Source organism: Drosophila simulans, chromosome 2R (assembly GCF_016746395.2).
Source record: "Drosophila simulans strain w501 chromosome 2R, Prin_Dsim_3.1, whole genome shotgun sequence".
In the NCBI taxonomy this organism is placed as follows: Eukaryota; Metazoa; Arthropoda; class Insecta; order Diptera; family Drosophilidae; genus Drosophila; species Drosophila simulans.
This window is the reverse complement of record NC_052521.2, coordinates 6,152,268-6,174,956: the sequence shown is the minus strand read 5'-3', so window position 1 is coordinate 6,174,956 and position 22,689 is coordinate 6,152,268. Positions and strand designations below refer to the sequence as shown.

At 46.1% G+C, this 22,689-nt stretch overlaps 2 protein-coding genes across 5 annotated transcripts in view; both read right to left on the bottom strand.

Annotated features, from left to right (window-relative positions):
• Positions 1–6,358, bottom strand: part of LOC6733604 (nephrin) — a 57,435-nt gene extending 51,077 nt beyond the window's left edge. The window contains exon 1 of one of the 4 annotated variants that reach the window (XM_016167669.3): positions 5,531–6,358. In XM_016167669.3, coding sequence (XP_016026563.1) covers positions 5,531–5,684 — 154 coding nt within the window. In that variant the 5' untranslated portion in view covers positions 5,685–6,358. The remainder of the gene's footprint in view (positions 1–5,530) is intronic. The other 3 variants (XM_016167667.3, XM_039291354.2, XM_016167668.3) reach the window with 3 other exon arrangements.
• A 4,700-nt stretch (positions 6,359–11,058) lies between these two features.
• On the bottom strand, positions 11,059–12,207 carry LOC6733600. The gene has a single exon (XM_002080618.4). The coding sequence runs from the start codon at positions 12,085–12,087 to the stop codon at positions 11,089–11,091; it is 999 nt and encodes a 332-aa protein (XP_002080654.2). The 5' UTR covers positions 12,088–12,207; the 3' UTR covers positions 11,059–11,088.
• Between the last annotated feature and the right edge of the window lie 10,482 nt (positions 12,208–22,689).

The following is a 22,689-nucleotide window of genomic DNA, read 5'->3' as shown; positions in this document are numbered from 1 at the left end:
CTGTTGGCACAACAATGCCAGCCTGCTGGTATGGATGCTATATGGTATGGTATATGGTTGGAGTATAAGGTATACGGTGTGGCATGCCGGGTTAAGCAAAACACTCGAATTACCAGCCGGCGTGGGTATGGGGTGTGCGAATGCTTTCTTGCTCGTGGAATAATGTTTGCGCAATCGAATGACAAAGCGCTGGTGATCGGCGGGGTTAAGGGGTTGAGGAGTCCAAAGGGGTCCAATGAAGCATGTCTGCGTATGGAACCCGATAGGTCCAAGGAGGCGGAGGAGGAGGAGCAGTGCAGAACCCTTTGGTTCCCAGCGAATTTGTTGCAGAGGAAAGCGAATTTTTCTCTGTCGACCATTAACCAAGTGAAGTCGTTAAAGTTGAAATTAAAGTTAAAGTTTTCCCAGCAGCGGCCAAATGCCGCGTCACAGATTTCCCGGCGCGCCGAAGAGTGGGGATGAAAATCGCCGGAGCGGAACCACACGTCAACTGGCCAACTGGCCAAGTGGACGCCCATCTCGCCATCTCCCAGGCAAAGGTGTGTGTATGTGCAAAGGTGACTCTCCAGTGGAGGATTACTGAAGCGTGCAGTGGACATGGACCGACCGCCAGCGGTTCACACGCTGCAGATGAAGCCGGGGAGCCACTGGGGGAAAATCAGATCAGCCCCATATGGACTTAATAATTTTACTGCTGGCATTTCATTTAATTGTGAAGAACGATTTTTTATTTTAAAGTGTCTGTATTGAATATTCATCGCTTGGTATCTTAAAAAGACGACTTTGTGGGGAAACGTTGCTTTGTAGCTAAAGAAATGGAGTAGGATAATATTTCATATTAGCCCATAAGCTTTAACTAACAAGAATTGAGTGTTTTAAATTGAGTTTAAGAAATACAATAGATACAGAAAAATGAAAAATACAATCGAACTTCTTCAAATGGTTCGAACTTAAATTTTTGGTTCAAAATGTAATTTAAAAGCCATTAGGATTTAAGTACCCTTTCCAAAAATGTTTTTTTTTTTAGAGTAAAACAAAGGACTTGGAGCCTTTGGCAATGGAATTTGTATCAAAAAGTCAGGGGTTTTGTGGCCACTGCAACTGGTGACACTTGCAGCTGTCGATTCGGGCGACTGGGTCTGGACTCAAAGCTGCCACGAGCCAGTGGCCAACCGGTTGGACACGCGTCTCGAATGGGTAAATGAGCAAATGAGCGAAATTAGGCAGATGCTGAAGTTGGAGGCCGTGGATGTTGGACTTCCAGTTGCGCAACAGCTGCCACTTCAATTAATCGAAATGGAAGATGGAAGGCCGCAGAAGTGGAGCTATAAATATTTGCCCGACCTGATAAAAAATTCATTTTTCAATATCGCAATTTCAACAGGAGGTTAAAATATGCAAGTTGCCACCACAATAAAGTGAAAACTCAGGCGGCTCTCTTTGAATTTGATTTCACTGCCTTCGAAAGGAAAGTGCTTCTGTGGGAGTATGCGTGTATTGGGTGTGTGCGAGTGTGGTTTCTTGGCCCACATATCGATAGCAGGTCCTTCCACACACACAACGCACACAGACAGACCGGCTGGGGGCTCGTATCTGCCGGCGCACAAACACAAAGGATATCGACTCCCTTTGAGCAGAATGATGCAATTATTCACACTTGATTAAATACTCAAGAAAAGTGAAAGTGCGTGGAAGGAAGCTCATTCGGCCGGCCGCGCTCTGCCAAGCCCGCATTGAGATGTTTTCCAAAAATTCATAAATTTAAATTAGCAGTGAGAATGATGAAGCCATCGTCGGGTGTCTGCTCCTCCGGGCTCACCTTGAAATGGTTTTTCAATTACGCCACCGAACCGAGCGAGCTGAGGGCCATTAAATGTATTCCATTTCGAGGACTTCGCCTGCAAGCTCATTTCCCGGACTATGACGAGCCTCATTTGGCATCTTGCTTGATTTGCCGTTTTTATTTATTCATTCAACTGTCTGTTTGCGGGGGAGAAGGAGGAGTTGCTGGGCATCCGGCTGTCCGACAGCTGACTAACCAAATCAATTCGCATCAATATCGAGCAAACCCATCAAAGTCAGTCATCGATTGCCGAGAAGTGGAGTGGAGCAGGGGGAGTGGAGCAATCATCTATGCCATCCATCCGCCGCCGCCGCCGACGCCGCATCCTTCAGTGGAAATATTCTGCGTAGGAAGCACGCCAGGCTGCACATTGCTAATATCCTGCCGCAATCCCAGGCTCCTCCCCCCTGGCCGCAGCCCCTTTGTGCGCACACACATACACATATGTGGGTATCCTACTAATTGAAATTCATTCTCAATCTGCCAAAGCCAGAAAAGTGCGCTCGATCTCGTCGAGATGTTCTTTAAACTTGCGTACAACATCCGATTCTCGACCATTCGAAACTCCATCAAAATCAAAAATTCGGTGAACCGAGGCAAGGGGTCGCATCCTTGCATCCTCGTCGAATCAACGCATCTTCACATGTGCTGAAGGCCCATAAATCCCGGCTAGGTAGAGCTATTATTGATATGGATATACACGATATATCCATCGAGGGCCCGGGGCAATTACCACATGCCACGATCGAGCGGCGCAGCGGGAGTTCACTCTTTGTGGCGACTTCAAGAGCCCGGGGTTTACGATTGTTTTCACTTGACATGTGCAACTCCCGCACTCCGGCTTTCCACCTTGCCACATGCTGTCGATTTATTTATGCACCGCTCGCATGTGTGTGTGTCTGTGTGTGTTTTAATTTGGTCTCATCTTTCTGTCAACAAGCAGTCGGAAAATGGCCAATGCAATGTCTATTTCGGTCCGAGATACATTTGTTTGGCTGGGGGCAGGCAAACACACACTGAGCGGCAGCAAAACAAGCTGGCATATTGCATAGTTTGCTCGCTTTTTAAAAACAATTATTTTGCCATTTCAATAATCCTGCTCAAATAAGCCAGGCAAGAGAATCCCACAACAATTGGAAAACGTAAGATTCTCTCTCGAGAAAGAGGGAGTTATAAGCCCTAAATCTTTTTTGCTAAGCAAATAATCCAAGCTGTTCATAAGCTCTTGAAAATGTTAATTTAATATTTAGATCGAAATTCTTTTAAAATTTTTGAGTTAGAATTGAAGAATATACAATTCATTTGCAGACCGATTGCAACATGTGTATGTGCACACAATTATAAATAGCCCATTAACGTAAATGTAATTGAAGTTGATTACAAGGAACTTGTTATCCAATTCTTTTAATTAATAATTAATGGATTTTATATCTGATGTTTTAACCAGTCTTTAAAGCTGTCGCCCTATACTAAGTAATCCACTACTTTAAATTAATAATTAAACCCAAATGCATCTTATGTCAACTCATTTTCCCTCGTTGCTCTGATTTGTCTTAATGCTTTCAATTTCGTTTAAGATTGCAGACCGATTGCGATGATATTTCTTCGCCATGCTGGGATTATCTGGATTTTGGAGGGGCCGAGACCACATTTGATTTACAATTACGTAAGTTCGTTTGGCCCACGCCACTGCGGCAGTTTCAGCTTGGACCTCGGATTCAGTCGGTGGTTTTTGGGGGCGTGTGGGCGACATCAGTCAATATCGAACTGGTTAGCGAACTCAAGGTGCTGCTGGGGCGAGAAATATCAACTGTCCGGTGGAGCGCGGACTATGGACTGTGGACTGTGTGGCGGTCCGTGGTCGGTCCGTGGCTCATGGCCCGTGGCTCGTTAAGCCAAGTAGCCGAGTCTGGGCCAAACATGGGCGTTTTCCAGTTTTTTGCTCAGCTGCCCACACTTGCGTCTGCAATCTGGGCAGAGATTCGCCTTTACTTTTTTGGAGAGGGCAGCGCAATTAACTTTGAACCAGCTCGAAAATGACAGGCGCACACAAGTCAGTTGCAGTGGCGATGCTTCCTGTAGATAGCACAGCATCCGAAGATAATCTATGTGCTCGAACCAGTAGCCCGTAGCCTGTGTGCTTAACACTCTGCCCTTTGAGCAGTAGGAAAACCAGAAGCTGAAGCAGAAGGAAGCGCAGCCCCTCAAGTGGGGGCCACCGCCTGCTCCAGCTCAAACGCCCGCTACGCCCACCATTGATGGCGCTCTGGTCAAGCTGTACTTGGTTCGTGGTATTGTCAATGCACTTCACTACATTTGCCAACTGTCAGAGACAAAAACGACAAGTCGCGACGACTTTCCACACTACCCCCGGGATCCTCTGGCACCCCACCCCTGCATCCTTGGTTTTCCCGCTTTTCTAACTGCACCAACACATGCTTGCTGTATATCTATTACGGCGTGTTTGTCCTACACTTTTCCCAACTCCTCCTGCTGCCGCTGCCTTCTGCTTCAGTTACTCTGCTCTGGTGGCATACATTTGAGTCCTGTGTGCTGTGTTCTGTTCTGTTTCTATACCCGCACATGGACACGCTCACACTCACACACGCACAAGCCGCCACTCACACATGCACGGTTGACAGACAGACGCAACTTTTCTGCGTTCGTGTGTCCTTGTGCTTGTTTTTTGGTCGCCTTAGCCTGGCCTGTCTGTTTGTTGACATATTATGATCCTTGATTATTTTGTGCTGACAAATACATGCTTTTCCTTTTTCCACACTGCCATACTCTATACACATGCCACACAGCCTACATCTAGATAGACTTCCGATTTTGATTCTGATTCTGATTTTGATTCGGATTCGTGTTTGGTTTTGCTGCTCTTGCTGCCTCGACTCCCAGGGGGCGTGGCTCGACTCTGGCCAGGTGCTTCTCAACTAATTGGTCTGAATGTGCTATCCCCAGTTTATTAGGCTTTTAATGATGGGCGGACTCTGTAAATCCGCTTCCATTCGGACTCCAATCCCCGCACACGCCCACAAATGTCATGCGAAGCGATGGCATGAGAAACAACAAAAAACAACAAACCTGCTCCCCAAGCGAACCAAATGAAAACAAAAAAATGAAAAAATCCACAACCGAACTGTGGGCGTCGACACAATATTTTGTAAATTATATTCGATTGTTGGGTTGTCTATTTTCCGTTTTTTTAAGGGGGCGGGGAATAAAGCTGCTCTGGGATTGAGGGGCGGAAGCCACGATAAGAACGCAAGTACATGGCACACAAGTACCGGTTGCCATCTCCCTCCCAGCTCCAAGTTTCCAACTCCACACCCATTTGCTCGTAACTCCTCAACCTGTTCTACGATAATGCGTTTGATTGCAGCGGAAGTGGAGCGCTGTTGTGGTACGTGTGTCCGGTGCTTCTGGCCTTGCATAATGTGTAATTAATAATTAGTTTACCATTCTGGACGGCCCAAGCCCCCCTTTCCAGCCACGCCCACAAATGGCTTTTCCCCCGATAAATGGCTAGAAACGGAGCGAGTCCCTGCGGTATCCCTCTCGGCCAGACCGCAATGTCCATTAAAAGGACCCAAACACAACCTGCAGCATGCAATGCCTGCTAATGAACCGCAGCTGTTCGACTGCCAATGCCCCTCGTCCGCCTTGGTCAAGTAGTCCACTCACCCAGGAGGCCCAGGAGCTGAAGATGTTTAATCCAATGCTGACGGCAGCGTCGTCGCTTTGTTGCATGTTGCTGCCACTTGATGTGCTGCTGCTGTTGCTGCTGCTGATGCTGCTGGTGTTGCTGATGTCGCTGATGCTGCTGCTGCAAAGCCATTGTTGTGGCCGTTATGCTCGCTCTGTTGGCTTTTAGCGGACTGTTCTGGGAGCTGAGGAAAAACGCGAGGTTGCACTATAAAGAGCAGCAGTTACCGTTGCTGCCACTCCAGCTGTTGGTGCGACACATTTGTTTGGGGTCACCACTTCAGAGCACTTTTTGTCTGACTTTTGATTTTTGGCACACCCGCGAACTCGCGATTTGAACCCGGATTGAGAATGAAAATGGGATCGGGTTAGCGCCGCATTGTGGCGGCTGTTCACATGACCGCCGGTGGGCAGGGGCGACTAAAACCGGTGGCAGGGGGTTCTTGGCCTGGTCTAGGACTGCCAGTTGGCCACTTTAAGATTCGCACTTGCCATCCGCTGGATGTTGGCGCAGACTCGATAATTTGGCGTTGTAATCGCGGCACGAGTGCTTCCCGTACGATTGAGAGTGTGTGTGTGCTTGCGCTTGAAGAAGTGTGGGTGAGCGGTAGGCCCCGTGCGAGGTCCCCGAGTCGAATAACGGAACGGAACGCGGAGCGGTTCCTCTGGCGAGCGTCCTCACGGAATCAGAGCTAAAACCGAACTAAAACCTCGAAGCTCGCGACGCGCCGACCGCCAAAGAACGAGTATCTGTGAAATACATCTCACCATCGCATCGGCATCGTGCAGCAGGAGGCCACTGAGAGTCGCACAGAGAGAGTGCGTTGTGTTCAGAAATCCAGATATAGACGCACACATGTATAAGAGAGTATCCACAAGATACTCCAAACCAAAAGCAGAGTATCTGTAAACACTTCGCTCGAGCACGCTGTTTGTTGTTGCTGCCGTGCAAGTCCGAGTCCCAGCCGGTTGTGCCCATCAACTTATACGGGCCACTCCATCTGATCCGGGGGTGGAAGTTGTATAAGTATGCCTAAAAATATATGTATAAGTAAGCAATGGGTATAAGATAGACTCAGTCTGCTATTTCCGTTTTCAGTTTGTTTTGAGACCACTTATACTTTGCACGAAAGAGTAGAAGTATGCGTATAAGTATAAGTATAAGTATAAGTATAGGTATAAGACAACAAATAATGTCTTTTAATTTAAATCCAATACAAATAATGGTACCTTAAATGGAACCTTTATGGAACTTTTAATTTCTTAATTAAGTATTAATGAAGTCAAATAAGTTAATGAACTATTTGCTTGTCAAAATAGTGATTAGACGAATGGGAACTATGTGAAATATACGTTTAAAATTATTTGCGAGCTAATTACAACTTATTTAAAAATAATAATATTAATATAAAAGTATATATCTTAACTAATCTATATTTAAATCAAGAATTTCCGATTATCAACAATTGTATGCGAGTTTTATAAGTCAACACTACTCTTTTAGTATAAGTATAAGACAAAGTCGCATACGGTATAAGCTGCATGTTCATGACTTGCACTCAGTTCTCTTGTATACGAATTTACAAGTAAACGAATCACAGGCGTGCGTATACGTATAAGTGGCAAACTAGCTGCAGTATAAGTATAAGTTAAACCGAGTCTTCTACAGAAAATGGTATAAATCGGCTACTACGCCCGTTTGTATAAGTATAAGCTAGCAGCGAAACTGTTATACACAGGGCGTATGAGCTGGTTTGCAGTAGAAGTTCGATGGAACATCCCCCTTTCCTAGAAAAATGTTTGCAGTTCGAGTGTTTTTGTGGTGGTTTGTCTTTGTTTTGTTTGCCATATGAGTTGTTTTGAGTTTGAGCATCGGTGTAACGCCCTAATTGCTAAATATGACTGGGGAAATGGGTTTCGTCATACCCACTCGCAGTTTTAATCTGCGTTTCCTTCGCGTGCACAAACCTCCTGCCACGCCCCCGCCCTTTACGACAGCAATTTTCATATCATTTGCACGGGAATCACCTTATATACTCGCACTTAAACATACATATGAGTGGAATGCTGGCCTCCAAACACTTGTTACACGCAACTCTGAAAGTCCCCTGGGATCGCTTCCCTTGCAATTTTGCCGCTTAATGCCATTTGGCAAACAGAAGATGCGAATTTCAGGGAATTTTTTGTTCAAAATTACAGAATTATGTATGTAGGGGGGACTAGGTCTAAAAAGTAGGAGAGCATGAAAATAAGGGCTCACAATAAAACCCAAATTAAATCTATGTATTCCGACGCAATAATTGTGAGAACTCGCGACGCAAAGTGAGCCATTCAATAATCCTTCCCAATTTTCCTGCCTCTTCAATTTGTTAAGTGAACGCTAATCCCTTAAGTCTTCGAGAGCGATATCTAAACGAAAACAATCTTGATAACCATTTTTTGCTCTTAAAAACGAAATCGGGGAGTTTCCCGAAATCCAACAACATAGTGAACTGAAAAGCAAAAACGTGTAACAACCTATGTTGTGAAGTGGAGTTCTTATGTTTGTTGTTAAGATTGATTCTCACGTAATGATAATCTAAGAAGTTAGGAATGATTCGATATCTTAAGTTCAAATAAAAAGTGAGAGATCGGACCAATTTGAATGCGAGTTTGTTTTTATTGTTATTTTGTTTTTCTGCCTACCTTTGTCGTGGTCCTAAAATAATCCTACGAAAAGTTCTGTTCGGTTCCAGGGTTGCAAATGTGCGTTTATGGAGTTGCCAGATCATCTGCATAGTTAGCTGCATTTTGCTGATAAGTGGGAGCTTAGAGCTAAATTAAACGACAACTACTATTTTGCCTTACAGGTTTTACCTACGCACATGCTGGAAACTAGTTTTTTAGTGAACATACCTTGAAATGTATGTGCTAGTTTTAGCACATACCTTGAAAAAACCGAAAGCAGTGAATGTCCTTGAACACAGCAAAAAGAAAACAGGAATAGCAGACACTGGGAACTGAAAAAAGGAATGACCCAACCAAAGGACCGATGAATTCGTGCTCCTCATCTTTCCGCACGTCATTTCGTGTCCTCGAATCTTCTTGTTCTTCCCAATCGTTCAGATGCAACGGACGGGGCAGGAAAGTTCTTACTAGTCGGCACCTTTGGCGGCTCTCCTTTTGGGCTATGTATCACCCGCCTCGAACTGCTGGCTTGGGGCAAAACAAATCAATAAACGACAACGAGAGTTATGTACCCAAGGCATTGAATCCGCCCAGGCTCATGACGTGCCCCTCCCCCTCCTCTTACCCCTGCTCCAAAGCTCCAATTGGGAGCGTCGGGCTTAAGCTACATCGTTTCTAAGCTAAGCCTCCATCCATCCATCAAGGCTCGAATACCCTCGGCTGCGCGCTTCCCGTTTGCTGGCAGGATCCGCCACATCAATCGTGAATCGAGGTCTGCATGTACACCTCACTTTCCCCTGTCCCGGAAGTATTTTCCTTTTTCCGCACTGAGGAAAGGCAATACCTATAGTTAACTTAATTGGTATTGATACTAAATGTTAAAAGATTCTAAAAGTGTTTAGGCTCTTTCATCAGAGTAGTTACATTCCACAGAATTGATTATAAAGATATGACACTTCAAAAAAAATAACTGAAATAGCTGAGGCTTTTCTCTCAGTGTGCTCCTCCTCCGTACTTCACTTGTTTTCCCCACTTGTGTACTGCGTTATTCTTATTTTCGAAGATGGGGCCCGAACAGCAGACATTCGTAATCTTCAGATTCATTTGCCTCCCCTCGATGGGCCCTCCTCCGGTTTTCTTTGAGAGCCTACGATGTTTGCCATCGGTGGGGGGCAGGGTTTTGGGTTTTCCCAGTGAGGCCGGCTTGGTTTAACTAGATTTTGCTCATTGTTGCTGCCAATATTTGCCCATTGCTGGGGATTCTCTTTGCCGTAGTTTGCCGTGTCTGTCTGCTCGAGAGCTTTGCATTTCCACACCTCAATTTCCCTGTCAGTAACTGGATTAACTGCAGAATGCACTCCGTATTTATTCTTTAATTCCCAGCCGCACACGTATCATCTAAATACTCTTGCCATGGCACTTCGGACTTTTATAAAAATGAAAAGCAAATATTTTCGCACGCATTCCGTACAAGTGAAGCATAAATATTTGTTTGAAAAATGAGCTATCCACTTTCTGCTCATAAATAAGAAGAAAAAGGAAACCGAACCAAATTCTTGGCCAGCTTAGGAGCCCCAATCCCATCTCCATCCACACAGCTCAGACATTTTCGAAGATTAATTTGCAAACAATGTTCCATATACAATTCTGGATTGGCCAGGAGTACCCTGGCACGCAATCTCCGGTTCTGAGGAGCTCCCAGACGGATGGACTTCGATTCCGGTCCACGTTTCACAGTTCACTTTTTGTTTGCTCTCTTTTTTTAATTATATTTTAATTTATTTTGGAGCTCACGGAGACATTTTTGCGGTGTTTTCTTTTCATTTTCTTTTGGCACTTTTGCATCTTGAAGATGGAAATTGTGGGCGGGCGTCTAACTGGTATACACAACAAAATTAACACATTCGCTGCGAATGAAGGACCCACACCACGCACCGCACCCCATCCCCCTCTCTCGCTTTTCCACCCAACTCCACCCAAAAGCAAACAATTGCAAGTTATTTGTGAAAATTTTATTGTAATTACAAAAGTTTTCCCATGTTGTTTTGCCACGCTTTCACCCTCTTTCGATGCCCTGATACCTTGAATTATACACAAATAGGTTTCCCTCCACATCGCTATTCCTATTCCTATTCTAACTCCTCCTGCGGCTCCTCCGGATTCTGCTCCAGCTCCTGCCCCTGCTCCTGCTACTGTGCTCCTTTTCGGTCTGGTTCAATTTGGTATTTGGGGCTCGATTCGAAAGCTCAGTGTTTCAGCAAACTTTATCCACTTCATTATTTGCTCGTTTCCATTGCTGTGTTTCGCTGTTTGCCTGTTTGTTCGCCAGTTTGCATTGTTGGCTCGTTTCGATTTTAATTGTATCTGCGTGCAGAGGCCACCATCACCCACAGCTCACCAATGAACCAGCCAGCCCAATGGCCTCCACCACTCCACCCCAAGTACTTTCGAGTATATTAAATACCGGAAAGTTCTCCGGTCACTGAAGGGCAAACGTCCATGGAAAGTGGAAGGGAGCAGGCCAGGTGCTAAACAGGTGAGTTCGGCGAGTGCGTGCGGGATGGGAACTCATGTAATTGGCCTAACGACGTAGCCCCCATCTGATTTATAAAAATATTTTTTATTATATATACTCTTCATACATTTATCTATAATTATAAACGGTGATCAGTCATGGCATTATTGCGAGATAGTTTTCCGACTGACAACGAGCCCGATTAAAAAAATATTGCAATTGCCCACAGATTCTTAACAATTTTGGTTGATATGAAGAGAGGATTTGGATAAGAAGTTTAGAAAAACATTCCCCGCTTTTTCTTCAATATCAATGCCTTATAATATACTCTGCAACTTGTTTATTGATCACTTTTCTAGTTGTAGTAAAAGTTGCCGCACAGCCGCTTGCCGCCCCTCAATCTCTTGAGCGGCGACTTGGAGGGCACGGAGTACACGTTTTGCTGCTCCTGATCCTCGGACATGGCGTGCGGCAATATGGAGTAGGGGTGTTGGGCCATATGGTACCTCTGACGGGCAAAGTCCTGCTGCTGCTGCTCCTGCTGGCACATCTGCTGGTGGCGCTGCTGCTGGTACAGCATGCGGATGTACTGGTCGTAGTACTCCGGCTGCTGACAGAGCTTCTCCTGGCGCATCTGCATCTGGCGGGAGTAGGGAAGGCGCGTGCCTATGATCTCGGTGGGCCGTCTGCACAGGGGCACAGTGTACGTCTTCTTGGACCGGCCACTCATCCTGATTCTCGGACGGTAGGCGTCTCCCTCCCGTCCAGTTGAAGTGCTTTTCAGAGGTTGATCCGCTCCACCAGCTAGGTGTGCCATTCCTGGGGACCTCTTGGCGTCCACGACCAGGATGTTCCTGCGCCGCGGGAGGCCAGAGTGGGAAAATATTTTGGTTGGCCTCTTCCGAAGCAGTGGCGATTGCTTCTTCTTGACCTTCTTTCGCTCCGTCTTAGCGAGTGATCTCGATTTTGAAGGCGACTCCACCTGATCCTGTTTCTGCAACTTTTCGATGTTTATAGCTCCCAATTTGGCAGCTCTCTTGGTTACATCGATCCTTGCCGGCTTGGCCCAAACCTTCCGTTCCAGCTTCTTTCTTTCCCGATCCTTCAATCCATTGATCCGCTTGGGAATACGGAAATCCGAGAGACCAGAGGGATCGCTGGCCAATTGCCAGGCGGAGTTCATTCTGGGTCGCTGCATGGGTTCAGCTCCCACAAAGTTTGGAGGAGAGTAAGACGGAAGTCTCTCCTGCGCTCCGGCCGCCTTGGGTGGCGGTGCGAAGTACTTTCGCAGTGCGGTCCTGGAGTCCAGTATGCCGGGCCAGTTGCTCGATTTTAAAGATCTCGAATTCGCCATTTTGCGGTTGCTAACACTAAAAATTTGGTTTTGTTTCAAGGGGCCTCATACATCGCCAATAATTTGATTTATTTTCTATGAAATCTAAAAAGTCACTATCCAAATGGCAGATAGAAGTCTAAATGAAAGGGGACGGGATGCCAACGAAAGTCACACTTATTTATTGGCTTGACCTCATGTTCGGCACTCGATGGTTGTGTTTTGTGTGTGTTTTTTGGGGGCCGAGCCCACAATCCCGCCCACCGACCACCAAACACCGCCCACCGCCCACAGATGGACAGACAGTAAATCGGTTCGTGGCATTAATGCAAATAAGTGGAAACACAAATATTTTCAACGTTTTTGTGGTTTGAACCGAACGAACGAACTGCGGCAGAGGAAACCTTTTTTTTGTGGACCCATGGCCGTTTTGGGACGACAGCACGAGGGTCGATGGATCATTTCCGCTCTCCTGGCTTGTGTCCCTGCCCCCCGAGTCCCTCTTCCGCTCCCATATTCCGATTCCGTATCCGTAGTTGTTGCCGTGCTGTCCGGCAACCGTTTCCTGTCGGCGGGCGCAGTTAAATATTGAAATTTATATTTAAAATATTTCAAATATACAGTTAAATGCTCGGTTTCCCCCCTTTTTTTGCGTTGCCTTCGCATTTTTCACTTTAGTTTATGTGGAGCATGTTTAATTTATGAGAATTGCTGGTCCCTGTTCCTGTTCACAAGCCCACTCCATCGCTTTTAGCCCGATGCCAATGAATATGAAAAATCAATTTGAAGTTTGGGGCCCGCACTGAAGGTCAAACGGTTGTTTCGGGCCTCTTAAATGCCGACGCCAACGAAACGTGGCAAATCGGTTTCACCATCAGTTTGCATCGGGGGGTGGATGGTGGATTCTGGGTCCGACCCGTGCCCTTTGCCCTCGAACTCGGCCTAATTCGATTGTTACATTTCGCCTTAATTTCCTGCAAAAGAACAAACATTTGTGACGGTTCTTGGGCGGGTCAGTTTCTATCTCATCCGGTCGTCCGCTCCCCTCGATTTCCAATTAGCAGCAGAAATCACCTTTCTGTCCTTTTCGCCGACTCCCAGGACCACCAAGATTTGCGTCGTGCTGTTTCGCTTCGTTGTGTCCCAGTGTTAATGGAGGATTTGCACTTGCTACGACTTTATGCTCATTGAGGTGCTGCGAAAGGCCAACTTTCATTCCGTGCAAACGCAAATTTCTTGTCCTACTTCGACGGCGCAATAAATGGACGGATGAGGAGGCAGTCAAGGACTCGGACACGCGCAGGATAATTGTAATGCCCTCTCGTCCTTAAAGCCGAGATCCTGGGCGAAGGCTGGTGCTCGCCAGATTTTGGACAAGTTTTATGGATGGCGAGGATTGCATTTCCTATTTGGCAGGCAACAGTGCAGGAACCGGAAACGGGAGAGCCAAGATGCCGGTGCGGGGTGAAGTCCTCGGATCCGCGATTTCCAAGCATCCAAGCATCCAAGAATCCAAGAATCCACGAATCCACTTAGCGGCGCATAAATTTCGCTCGGTACATAAAGTACAAGTGTACAAACAATAGGACTTTTGGCGCACGGCATTAAAAACATAAAGCAACCGCATCGAGGGCCAAGGAGCAGGACCGAAAATAAGACCAGGACCAAGACGAGGTGCACCAGGCCGGGAGCCTGGATGATCCGGGTCACATAAACAGCGGCGAGTGAATAAAATCGCTGCCGCCACTCGAGGTGGGGTATGGGTGAATCCTGGGCCAAGTCAGGCGGCCGGGCCACTGCATTGCTATTTACAAAATGTCCTCGACCAAAAGGAGCGACCGAGTGAATCATAAAGAGTCCTTGCCGAGGCTGAAGCTCTGGATCTGAAGCTGGCAAGAGAAATGCACGTAAAATAATAAACAAGGCTTTGCAAACAATAAATGTTGCTCTCGACCTGCCCCTCCCTGCTCCACCCAGCCACCCCAACCACCCAACAACCCACCCACTCCGCGTCACATCTCTATTCTTACCACATCTGGCAGCTGCAATGCTACGAGTTGTTAGCGACGCTGGAGACGAGATTTCTGCCCGTCCATTGTTAGACTCCTCCTGCATTCTTCCCCGGATCCGGAGAATCCTGCATCTCCGCCACCGCCTCCTTCTCCAGCTCCATCTGCTTCTGCGTGCGGTGTTCGTCTTGTTGTTGCTGCCGCCGCTGCTGCGATAAATGCGAAATGCTTGTAACTGCAATGCAAATGTAATGTGCAAAGGACATTTTACTCGGCTGCTGCAGTTGCTCATCCCGCTCCATGTCCCTCTCCTTGGGCAGTAAATATTCCCTCTGTGCGCGGGGTCAGGCGGCGACGGCGGAGGAAGTGGCTACGGGTGTCCAGGGGTCAGCCTCCTGCATCCGCTGATGAGTGGCCACCTCCAGCGACCATCCTACAGCCGCCATCCAAGTGGCAACGCACGGCAGACGCCGGGCGCTTTTTGCCGCTGGCGACGTCCTTATTAATTGCAACAATAACTGGGCCCAGGCGACGATGGCTCCGCGTTTTGTAGGAGGCGGGGACATGGCTGCACTGAGCGAAAGTTATTGGCCTTTTAAGGGGTGAAGAGTATCTGGAGGGTAAATACACAAAAACTTGTGCTGGTCCGATCATAATATGCCCTTTTTATTTAACAGCCCGACATAGCTTTAAATCGGATATGTCCACTGTAGGAAATGCAGATCTATGCACTTTCGGAAGTTCCTTTTCTCAGGAGACCGCATTTCTTTCACTGCAGCCGGAGTAAATTTCATCCGGAGGTTCGGTAATGGGGGCTGCACCGTAAGTCTTTCAGCTTTTTGCCTGCAAATTTATGGCTCGGACCTGCAGCTTTTTGTGGACCAGCGACCACCGGAAGCGGCACTTAGCTCTTGGCACTCGCACTCTGTGCCCTCCGCTCCGCTGTGCTCCACTTCCCTGTCCGCCAACAGTTCATCATCCGCCGGCGGGTCAGGTGCACTCCACTCCTCCTGCAGCGGATGACTATGCTCGCTGATAAGTAATTGGGGGGTTTTTTGCCTCCGGGCCTTGAGTGGGCGGTATCTGGGCCAGAAGTTGCCCGATGCCTGCGGCTGTAAAAACAATTCGTATATCAAAATTTCAATGCTCCGCGCTTCTAGTTTTTATGGCGAAAGGCTTTCGCTGGGCGGCCAGCAGACATTTAAAAGCAATAAAGAGCGATGCAAATGTTATCGGCGAAACTCGCGGCATAGCCCCGCCAGAAATTACCGAGCAGATTCTCGTCCTCGGCCAGGTATTCAAATTAGAGAGATCTCGCTCAGGAGTGAAATGAGGCAAATGCCACTGCTCCTGGTGGCCGTAAAAAGTGCCGAGGACCATAAAAACCCAGCCAATTGGAGGGGGTTTGAGGTCTAGGGTCGGGGGTCGGCGGTCGGTGGTCGGTAGTCGAGGGTTGAGGGTCGAGGGTTGGACTAAAAGTGCCGTGCCGTGATTTCGATTTTTTTCTCGGTGTCGTTTGGCGCTGCGAATAAAATGAAAATGTACTCGGCGAGTGCGAGAGTTTTGTAGAAAAAGTTTATTTTAATGAAATTCGCACCGACATTTGATGGCGCACTCTGGAGGGGGTGCGGGGTTTCAGGGTTGGAGGGGGCGGATTGCCTCAGCCGGAAGTTTGGAGATGGGTCTCATGTTTGATTGTTGGTGCCGCGAAATCGAGATGAAGGGTATTTCGGAGCGCCAGGTGAAGGCCAATGGCAATCCTGTGGATACGGATGCTGGATGGCGTGGACGCGGGCACAGTCGGCAATTGTCTTAACATTTATTCAATTTGACTACCTAGAAATCGTAAAGTTTATTTGCTGCCACTGAAGTTTGCCCTCGCCATTCCCCATTGCCCCTTTCCCATCCCCGTTCTCCACTTTTGGCGGCCATAAATCTGCGACACAAAAGCAAAAGCAACCACCGCAAACATGGCTAACATTTCGGTCGTTGGGGTGGGAAGTTTGAGTTAAACATTTTTAAAAGCCATAAATTTATTGTTCTTGCAAGTGCTTTTGTTGTTGTTCTTGTTGTTGCTGTTCCCTCATGCTAGTTGTTGTTGTTGTTGCGGTGCAGTCAAGTTGAAAAACGCACAAGTAGGTCGTGTTGTTGGTTGTTTGTGTTTTTGCTCAGTCGCTTATTTAATTCGATTTGTAAGCTAATTCCTGAAATATTATCTGGAAATGTTCAAGATGTAGCCAAGATTTTGTAATGAGGCAGCGAAGCTTCCCTTCGCTGGCTTTAAATTCATTAAGCCTCATTAGATACCAGCTATTGGGTATCCATAAGTAAAGTATTTCAAATATGAACGCAGGTTATTAGCTGCACTGTTTCTATTTAACTGAATAAAATCAAACATAGGGCTTTAGTACCTCAATAAATCTTTTTGCATACAGTAACTTTCTTCAAAGAGAGTCCAATCCTACAGATACACTACCTACATTTCCCCTTTAAGCGTTGAGCTATCTTACTCAACGTTTTTCAAGGACGACGACTTAAGTGGCGACTAGATAATTTAATTATAGCACTGCAGACTGACATTTGCGCAGATTAACTATGCGGAATAAATGGCAGCACCCTTGAATCCTATTTTTAATTACACTTTCAACCCACTGGGTTGGGAAACTGGAACCGGAAATCAATAAATATGTTCATTCCAGACTGGGCAAAAAGCATTTGTTTCATATTATCATCTTCCTTGGACTTTGCTTCGGCTTTTTCTCGGAAAGGATTTTCTCATTGAGGAAATGTGCATCTTGCCTTTCTTTTCCCTGTCTACCGTCTACCGTCCCCTGTCCCCATTTCCTTTTCAACTAAAACAAAAACATCGCAAATAACCAAAAAAAAAGGAGAAGAAAGTAAGAAAAAAGGCAGCTGGAGGCGTAAGCTACTTGAAAGTTTAGAGTGTTCGGTGGAGAAGGCGGGCGAGGAGGTGGCAGTTACTGCCTTTTTTCGAAGCACTCATTCATTCATTCGTAAAGGCTTTAGCAGTAAAATAAACGCGCATTGATGCGGAAAATGTGCTACGCACGACGGTGACGCCTCAGCCTTGAACACGCCCACCCCGCCCCCTAGCTGAAGGCTGTGTAGGTGGGTGGGAGGTGGAAGGTGGAAGGAGGAAGGTGGGATGGTTAGATGGCATGCCAAACTCAGAAGCGATACATTTCCTTTGTGTTATTTTTTGGAAACTTTTAAAGTTGCACTTGAGTGCCTAAGTTGACGGCGGAAGGGGGTAAGTCGCCTGCAAGTTAAGGGTACTTACGACATTTGGCAGGTGGAATGGAATGGGTGGCCAGGTGAGTGGGCTGGGCGGGGTGCCACTCCGACGCCACTTCATCATTCGGGCGTAAACCTGCCACCCACTACGCAAATACGCGTAAATCTTGCTCCGGACGCAGAGGTGACCACCTTGGTGCCCCCACTTCGGTAGTGTTTCATATTTATGTGCACCCTTGGGGGGCAGGCAAGCGGAACAGGCGAAGCCATGAAATTCAATAAACCTGCCTCACTTACTTCACATCATTGGCTTTCCGCATTGCCACTTTTATTATTTAAGGACGCAGTCGGTGTCGGACTTACACATCTGACGGGCAGCTGACCACGATAAAATGTCCAGATATTTCACTTTGTTTTGAAAGGATCTGTTGAACAAGCAGTCGAGATTTGTCAGTTATTTGTTTATATAATAACTAAATGATCGTTATGTGGCCAGACATTTATATGCAACCTGCTGATTAGGTGAGTCATTTGAGCTCCTTGCTATCTGAAAGTTAGTTTACTTCAGTTTATGAACAAAACTGATATACTACTCAAACTTTTTAACCAATCTTTGGACTTTACATAAGAGCCATATGCTTTTTTAGTGCCTCTAATTAGCCTTCCATCTACTGAGCTCAAATCTTTTGTCTTGCGAAGACTAACTACATTCACATTTTAACATAATTTTACCATACGTACCCTTCTAATTTGAAATAATTAAAGTCAAATAAGTTGCAAGCCTTTTCGCTTCTCTTCTGAGCTTCAACTGGTACCTAAAAAGGACGAAGAGTGGGCGCACCTTCAATTACGCACCACCCCGCTTCTCGGCTCCTTTGACCAGACTTTGGGTTAATTCAATTCGGCACGACTCCGGAGCTCTGGCAGATGATTCCTGCTAATTGCGGCCAGAGTGGGGCCTAAGTGGGCTCCACGAACAGCTGAGAGACAAAACAGATCATAAATATTGTATATATGTGGGCCAGAACAGGCACATATGCATTAGGGCGTGGCTGGGCCATCCAGCCTGGAGGGTGGAAAACTTCAGCTGGCGTTGCGAGGGCAATAATTGATTAGGCTCGAACGTGATTGTTAACTTTTTGCATATGTAATTTCGATTAGGCTCCACTCCGTGCAGCCTTCCCCGCTCCACTGCTCCGCAGACAGTGTGTGCAACAGTGCGTATGGGTAATGTGTTTCGGGATGTGTGGCTGTGCTGCCTAAGCAACATTTGCCCCACTCTTCTTGCTAGGCCCCATGTATATATATATGAGGTTTATATGTGCTCCCAATCTCCCTCTGTTACCATCACAATGCAAATTTACAGTCACATGGTTCGATTGGCAATTTAATAAGGTAACTCTTTCACACAGAGAAAAAGCGCCAGTGGAGGGCCCTTTTTGCCAGGACGACAGAGACACACACAGTGAGATTGGGGTTTTGGAGTGAAGGGTTCAAAGGTTAAAGCGAAATGGAAAGGTTAGGGTAAAGGGAAAAGAAAACTGGTGGGGAGGGGCGAAAAACGCGTTCACACAGAAACTGACGTGCTTTACATATTTAATGTTTAACTGTAAATTAGGTTAAAATGTGTTTGCAAAATGAAGCTTTTTTCCATCTCCATTCCTTCCGGCTGCTGCACCGCTGCTAAATGAGGATTTTCAACGGGGAAAACTTTGGCATACATCAGAGCACGAGCACCCATGCCCGTTTTCCCGTTTCCCCGATTTCCCACCAACCCGTTCCGCTTGTCCTTTTGCGGCTTTAAGTGTTTGCCTTCCATTTGCGTCTCAGGCGCTCAATCCTCTAATGCCGCCCAGGAAGATTGGGCTATTCTAGGACCTCCACTGCATGGCGTCAATTTGACCTTCCATGTCCATGTCCATTTCCATTCCCACTTCCATCTGCCCCTTTCCCAGCGGTTCAATCCATGGTCGACGCTTACTTTGCAGCAGCTTATGGCTGAAACGGGGGCTGCTGGGCATGAATATGGATGCGGATGGGGATGCGGATGCGGATGACGAGGGCGTGGTGGCTTAGCTGGGAAAACTGTTCACGCATTAATTAACAATTTATGATTGTGTCCGTGGGTGGGCGACTGGATGTGGATGCGAAATGCGAACGGTTGGCCTGCGTTTGAGTGCATTTGCTGGCGCATTACAAATAATTTCATTTGCCTCCGAAAGACGGGCATTTTAATGAACCAGCTTAAAGGGCCGATTTGCTGGCATTGAAAAGCGATCCATCCCCCGTGGACACAGCAAAATGGGATGCCTTATTTTTCGGCCATAAAATCGAACGAATTTTATGTACAAATTGTATATTTTTATTTTATTTTTTATTAGCACTTGCTCAATATGCAAACAATAGGACTTTCGAATTCAATAAAAGATATTCCTCATTTTGCCGCTCAATACTAGATGTTTATGGACTTTAAGGATAAGCCAAGGCAAGAACATGGAAATGCATTTACATAACACTGGCCCACGGAGGAAGTGGGAAGCGAGCCACGCCCCCTGGTTCTTTGTGTATCAAGCTATACATACGTATATCTGGACAAAACAGAAGGCAGAAGACAGAAGACGGCGCAAGGAGCAGGAAAATGTAATCCCAGCCAAGCGGAGCAAACTTCCGGCGAACGTTGGAAACGGACGCTTCAATGTATTGGATACGGGAAATGGCAACAATTGGCAACAGTGCAGCGGGCTGATGAGGAAGGAGCCAGGCTATCGGAGCAAAGGATAACTCCGAGTGGATGCACATATGCAGGACGGGGGCGTGGCACCTCCCCATCCCCCTTCCCATCGCCATCCAAGACGCTGCATTAAAATCTTAAGCAGCATAATCGCTGGACTAGAACCGGCAACAAGCAAAGATGGGCAGCACAACAGATAGAGCCGCCCCACGTTGACAACCGACTTGGGCTGCATCTTCCGTTCCCTTCCCGATTCCAGACAGACTGGCATATATACACGGATATATCAAAAGCTCCACTCTGCACTCCAAACGAACTGGAGCGAGCTCGAAGTCCGAGAGTGCCTAAAACAAACAGGGCGCAATAATTTCGAGTTATTACGCAAGATCGAGCAAATTTGCACAACAGATTGCTGAATAATAAACTGCACTAACAAACTGAATACATTACAGCAGGTTAATCATATAACCAGTGCGATATGGATGCAATGTCCTAATTACAGAGATCCAATTACGCACTAGTATAATGAGGATATTAGGTGCAAGCTAACCCAAAATAACTTGGCAGAGCAATTTTGCATTTTGAAAGGAAGTGATAAATACCACCTAATTTATTGGTATTTAATTCATTTCGAAACGAACACAGCAGAACGGCATAGTCGAGTATGAGACTATCAGATACCTATTACTAAGCTGTATTGTAATATTACACGAACTCCACCTAGCGGTCGCAACAATGGGTGCTTAGTTCGCAGAATATTTTTTGTATTGAAAAAAAAGTCAAATTAAAAGTTCGAAAACAAATGTTAAAGGTAGTTATCATTTAATATACATACACAGATACCTCAAATTTGAATATTTTGGGTCAACTAGACATGAGCTATGTTAAATCCATACAAATTATAAAAACTATTGAAGAATATAGAGCGCGCTGTTATCCCAGAATTTGCCCTATTTTTTATGAACCAAACTTTAATTTGCCAACAAAGTTAAGCCTACAAATTTGACAAAAAAAAGGGGGGAAAGCGTGGAAACTATGCTGGCATGTCCGTTGATCTAAAACACACAACGTTCCGGCTGCTCCACTCAATGTAAAACCCGGCCACCAAAACGCCCTTCAGCCTTGGGGCTTGTGTCCTAATAGAATTTGCATTTTTTGTTTACGTCTCTTTTTTCCGTCGAAGTTGTTGGCGGTTTTTTTAATTGAATAACTGCAATACAGCTGCCTGTGGCACTGCCACTGGCTTTGTTGGTGCTTATAGCGGCAAATATATACACTATATCGAATATTCGCAGTGCTACTACGCTACCCCTCGGCAGGTTCATCGGTTTTGGTTAGTTCATCGGCCAAACAATATTTCGATTCAAAAAATGATTGAATAACTGATTAACCAGATTAAAAATCTTCAGTTCGGAAGAGATACTTGGTTTTTGGCTCAAAATACAGGCAAACGAACTGAAATTCTAATTGAATTCAGGGTGCTTCATCAGCTTTGTCTGTAGGAGGATTCGATATTAAGATGAGCATGCTTTGGCCTGGCAAGGATTATCTAAAATTCATTGAGTTTATTCATTCGGCTTTTATTTGAATTTCCCCAGCAAGATACATAAACCTAATTTATATTGAAATTACCAAAGTTCTGATCGACGTTTTGGCCAAACACTAAAACAGGCCCACAGCCACACACACACACACACACTGATACCCACACCTCAACCAAGCAAGTGTGTGAGAGTTTAAAGAAGCCAATAAATTATGAATAGCCCTGGCATTGATTGGAAAACTTTTCAAATATGCTGCCACTTTTCTACACGAATAATTTGCGAGCATTTTCCAAAACACACACGCCACTTACTGTTTTCGTGAAGGACATTCGACGCGATAGTGTGGGAAAACCAATCACCCGGTTTATTATTAAATTCAAGCTTCTGCAGGGATTTTCCAGCTTATTTGCCCGCCCTGCCAGTACAGCCATATGGAATACTGTAAATATTTATTTGTGTATTCTGCGGTAAAATATATTTCTATCCTATAGCCGAATCCGATTCGCATTCAGTTCTGCGGATTTAATTTGTTGACTTCTGCTGCTTTTTCCTTGTGGTCTCACCGCTGCCATAAACTGTAATTTATTTTCTGCAGCTCACCAACTTGCCCGCTTGAATTCTGTGTGGTAATTAGAGGAACCCACACAGGTAGAACGCTTTTCCACCTGCCACTTGACCCGGCATTGTTTGGCCATAAATATTACACATACGCCGCATTGTCCGTAGCCGGTTTTGGGATTCTGCTCCTGGGCTTGTCCGGTGGTGACCAGCTCAAAGCCTTGTCGCACCCACAAAGAAATACTGGGAATACAGATTAAATAGGTTTCCGTCCGCACAAGAACAAGAACATGGCTTTAACAGTCTGGCGTTGTTGTGAAGACCTGCTGTTTTAGCCGTATTCTCATAGTTGTCGGCATGTCTCAAAGTGGGCCAAAAGTCTCTAGTTTCGCGCTCCGCAAAAGTGCCACAAATTGCATACGAAACTGTCGGCAATTTGCATTCGAGTTCTTTCCCCTTTTCTTATTTTTACTGCGTGTCTTCCACATTTATCGTTCTCCTCCGGCTTGTCCTGGCCTCTTCTTTG

Excerpts from the sequence above, each read along its gene's own strand:
- LOC6733600 (XM_002080618.4), bottom strand. The coding sequence starts at position 12,087 with ATGGCGAATTCGAGATCTTTAAAATCGAGCAACTGGCCCGGCATACTG.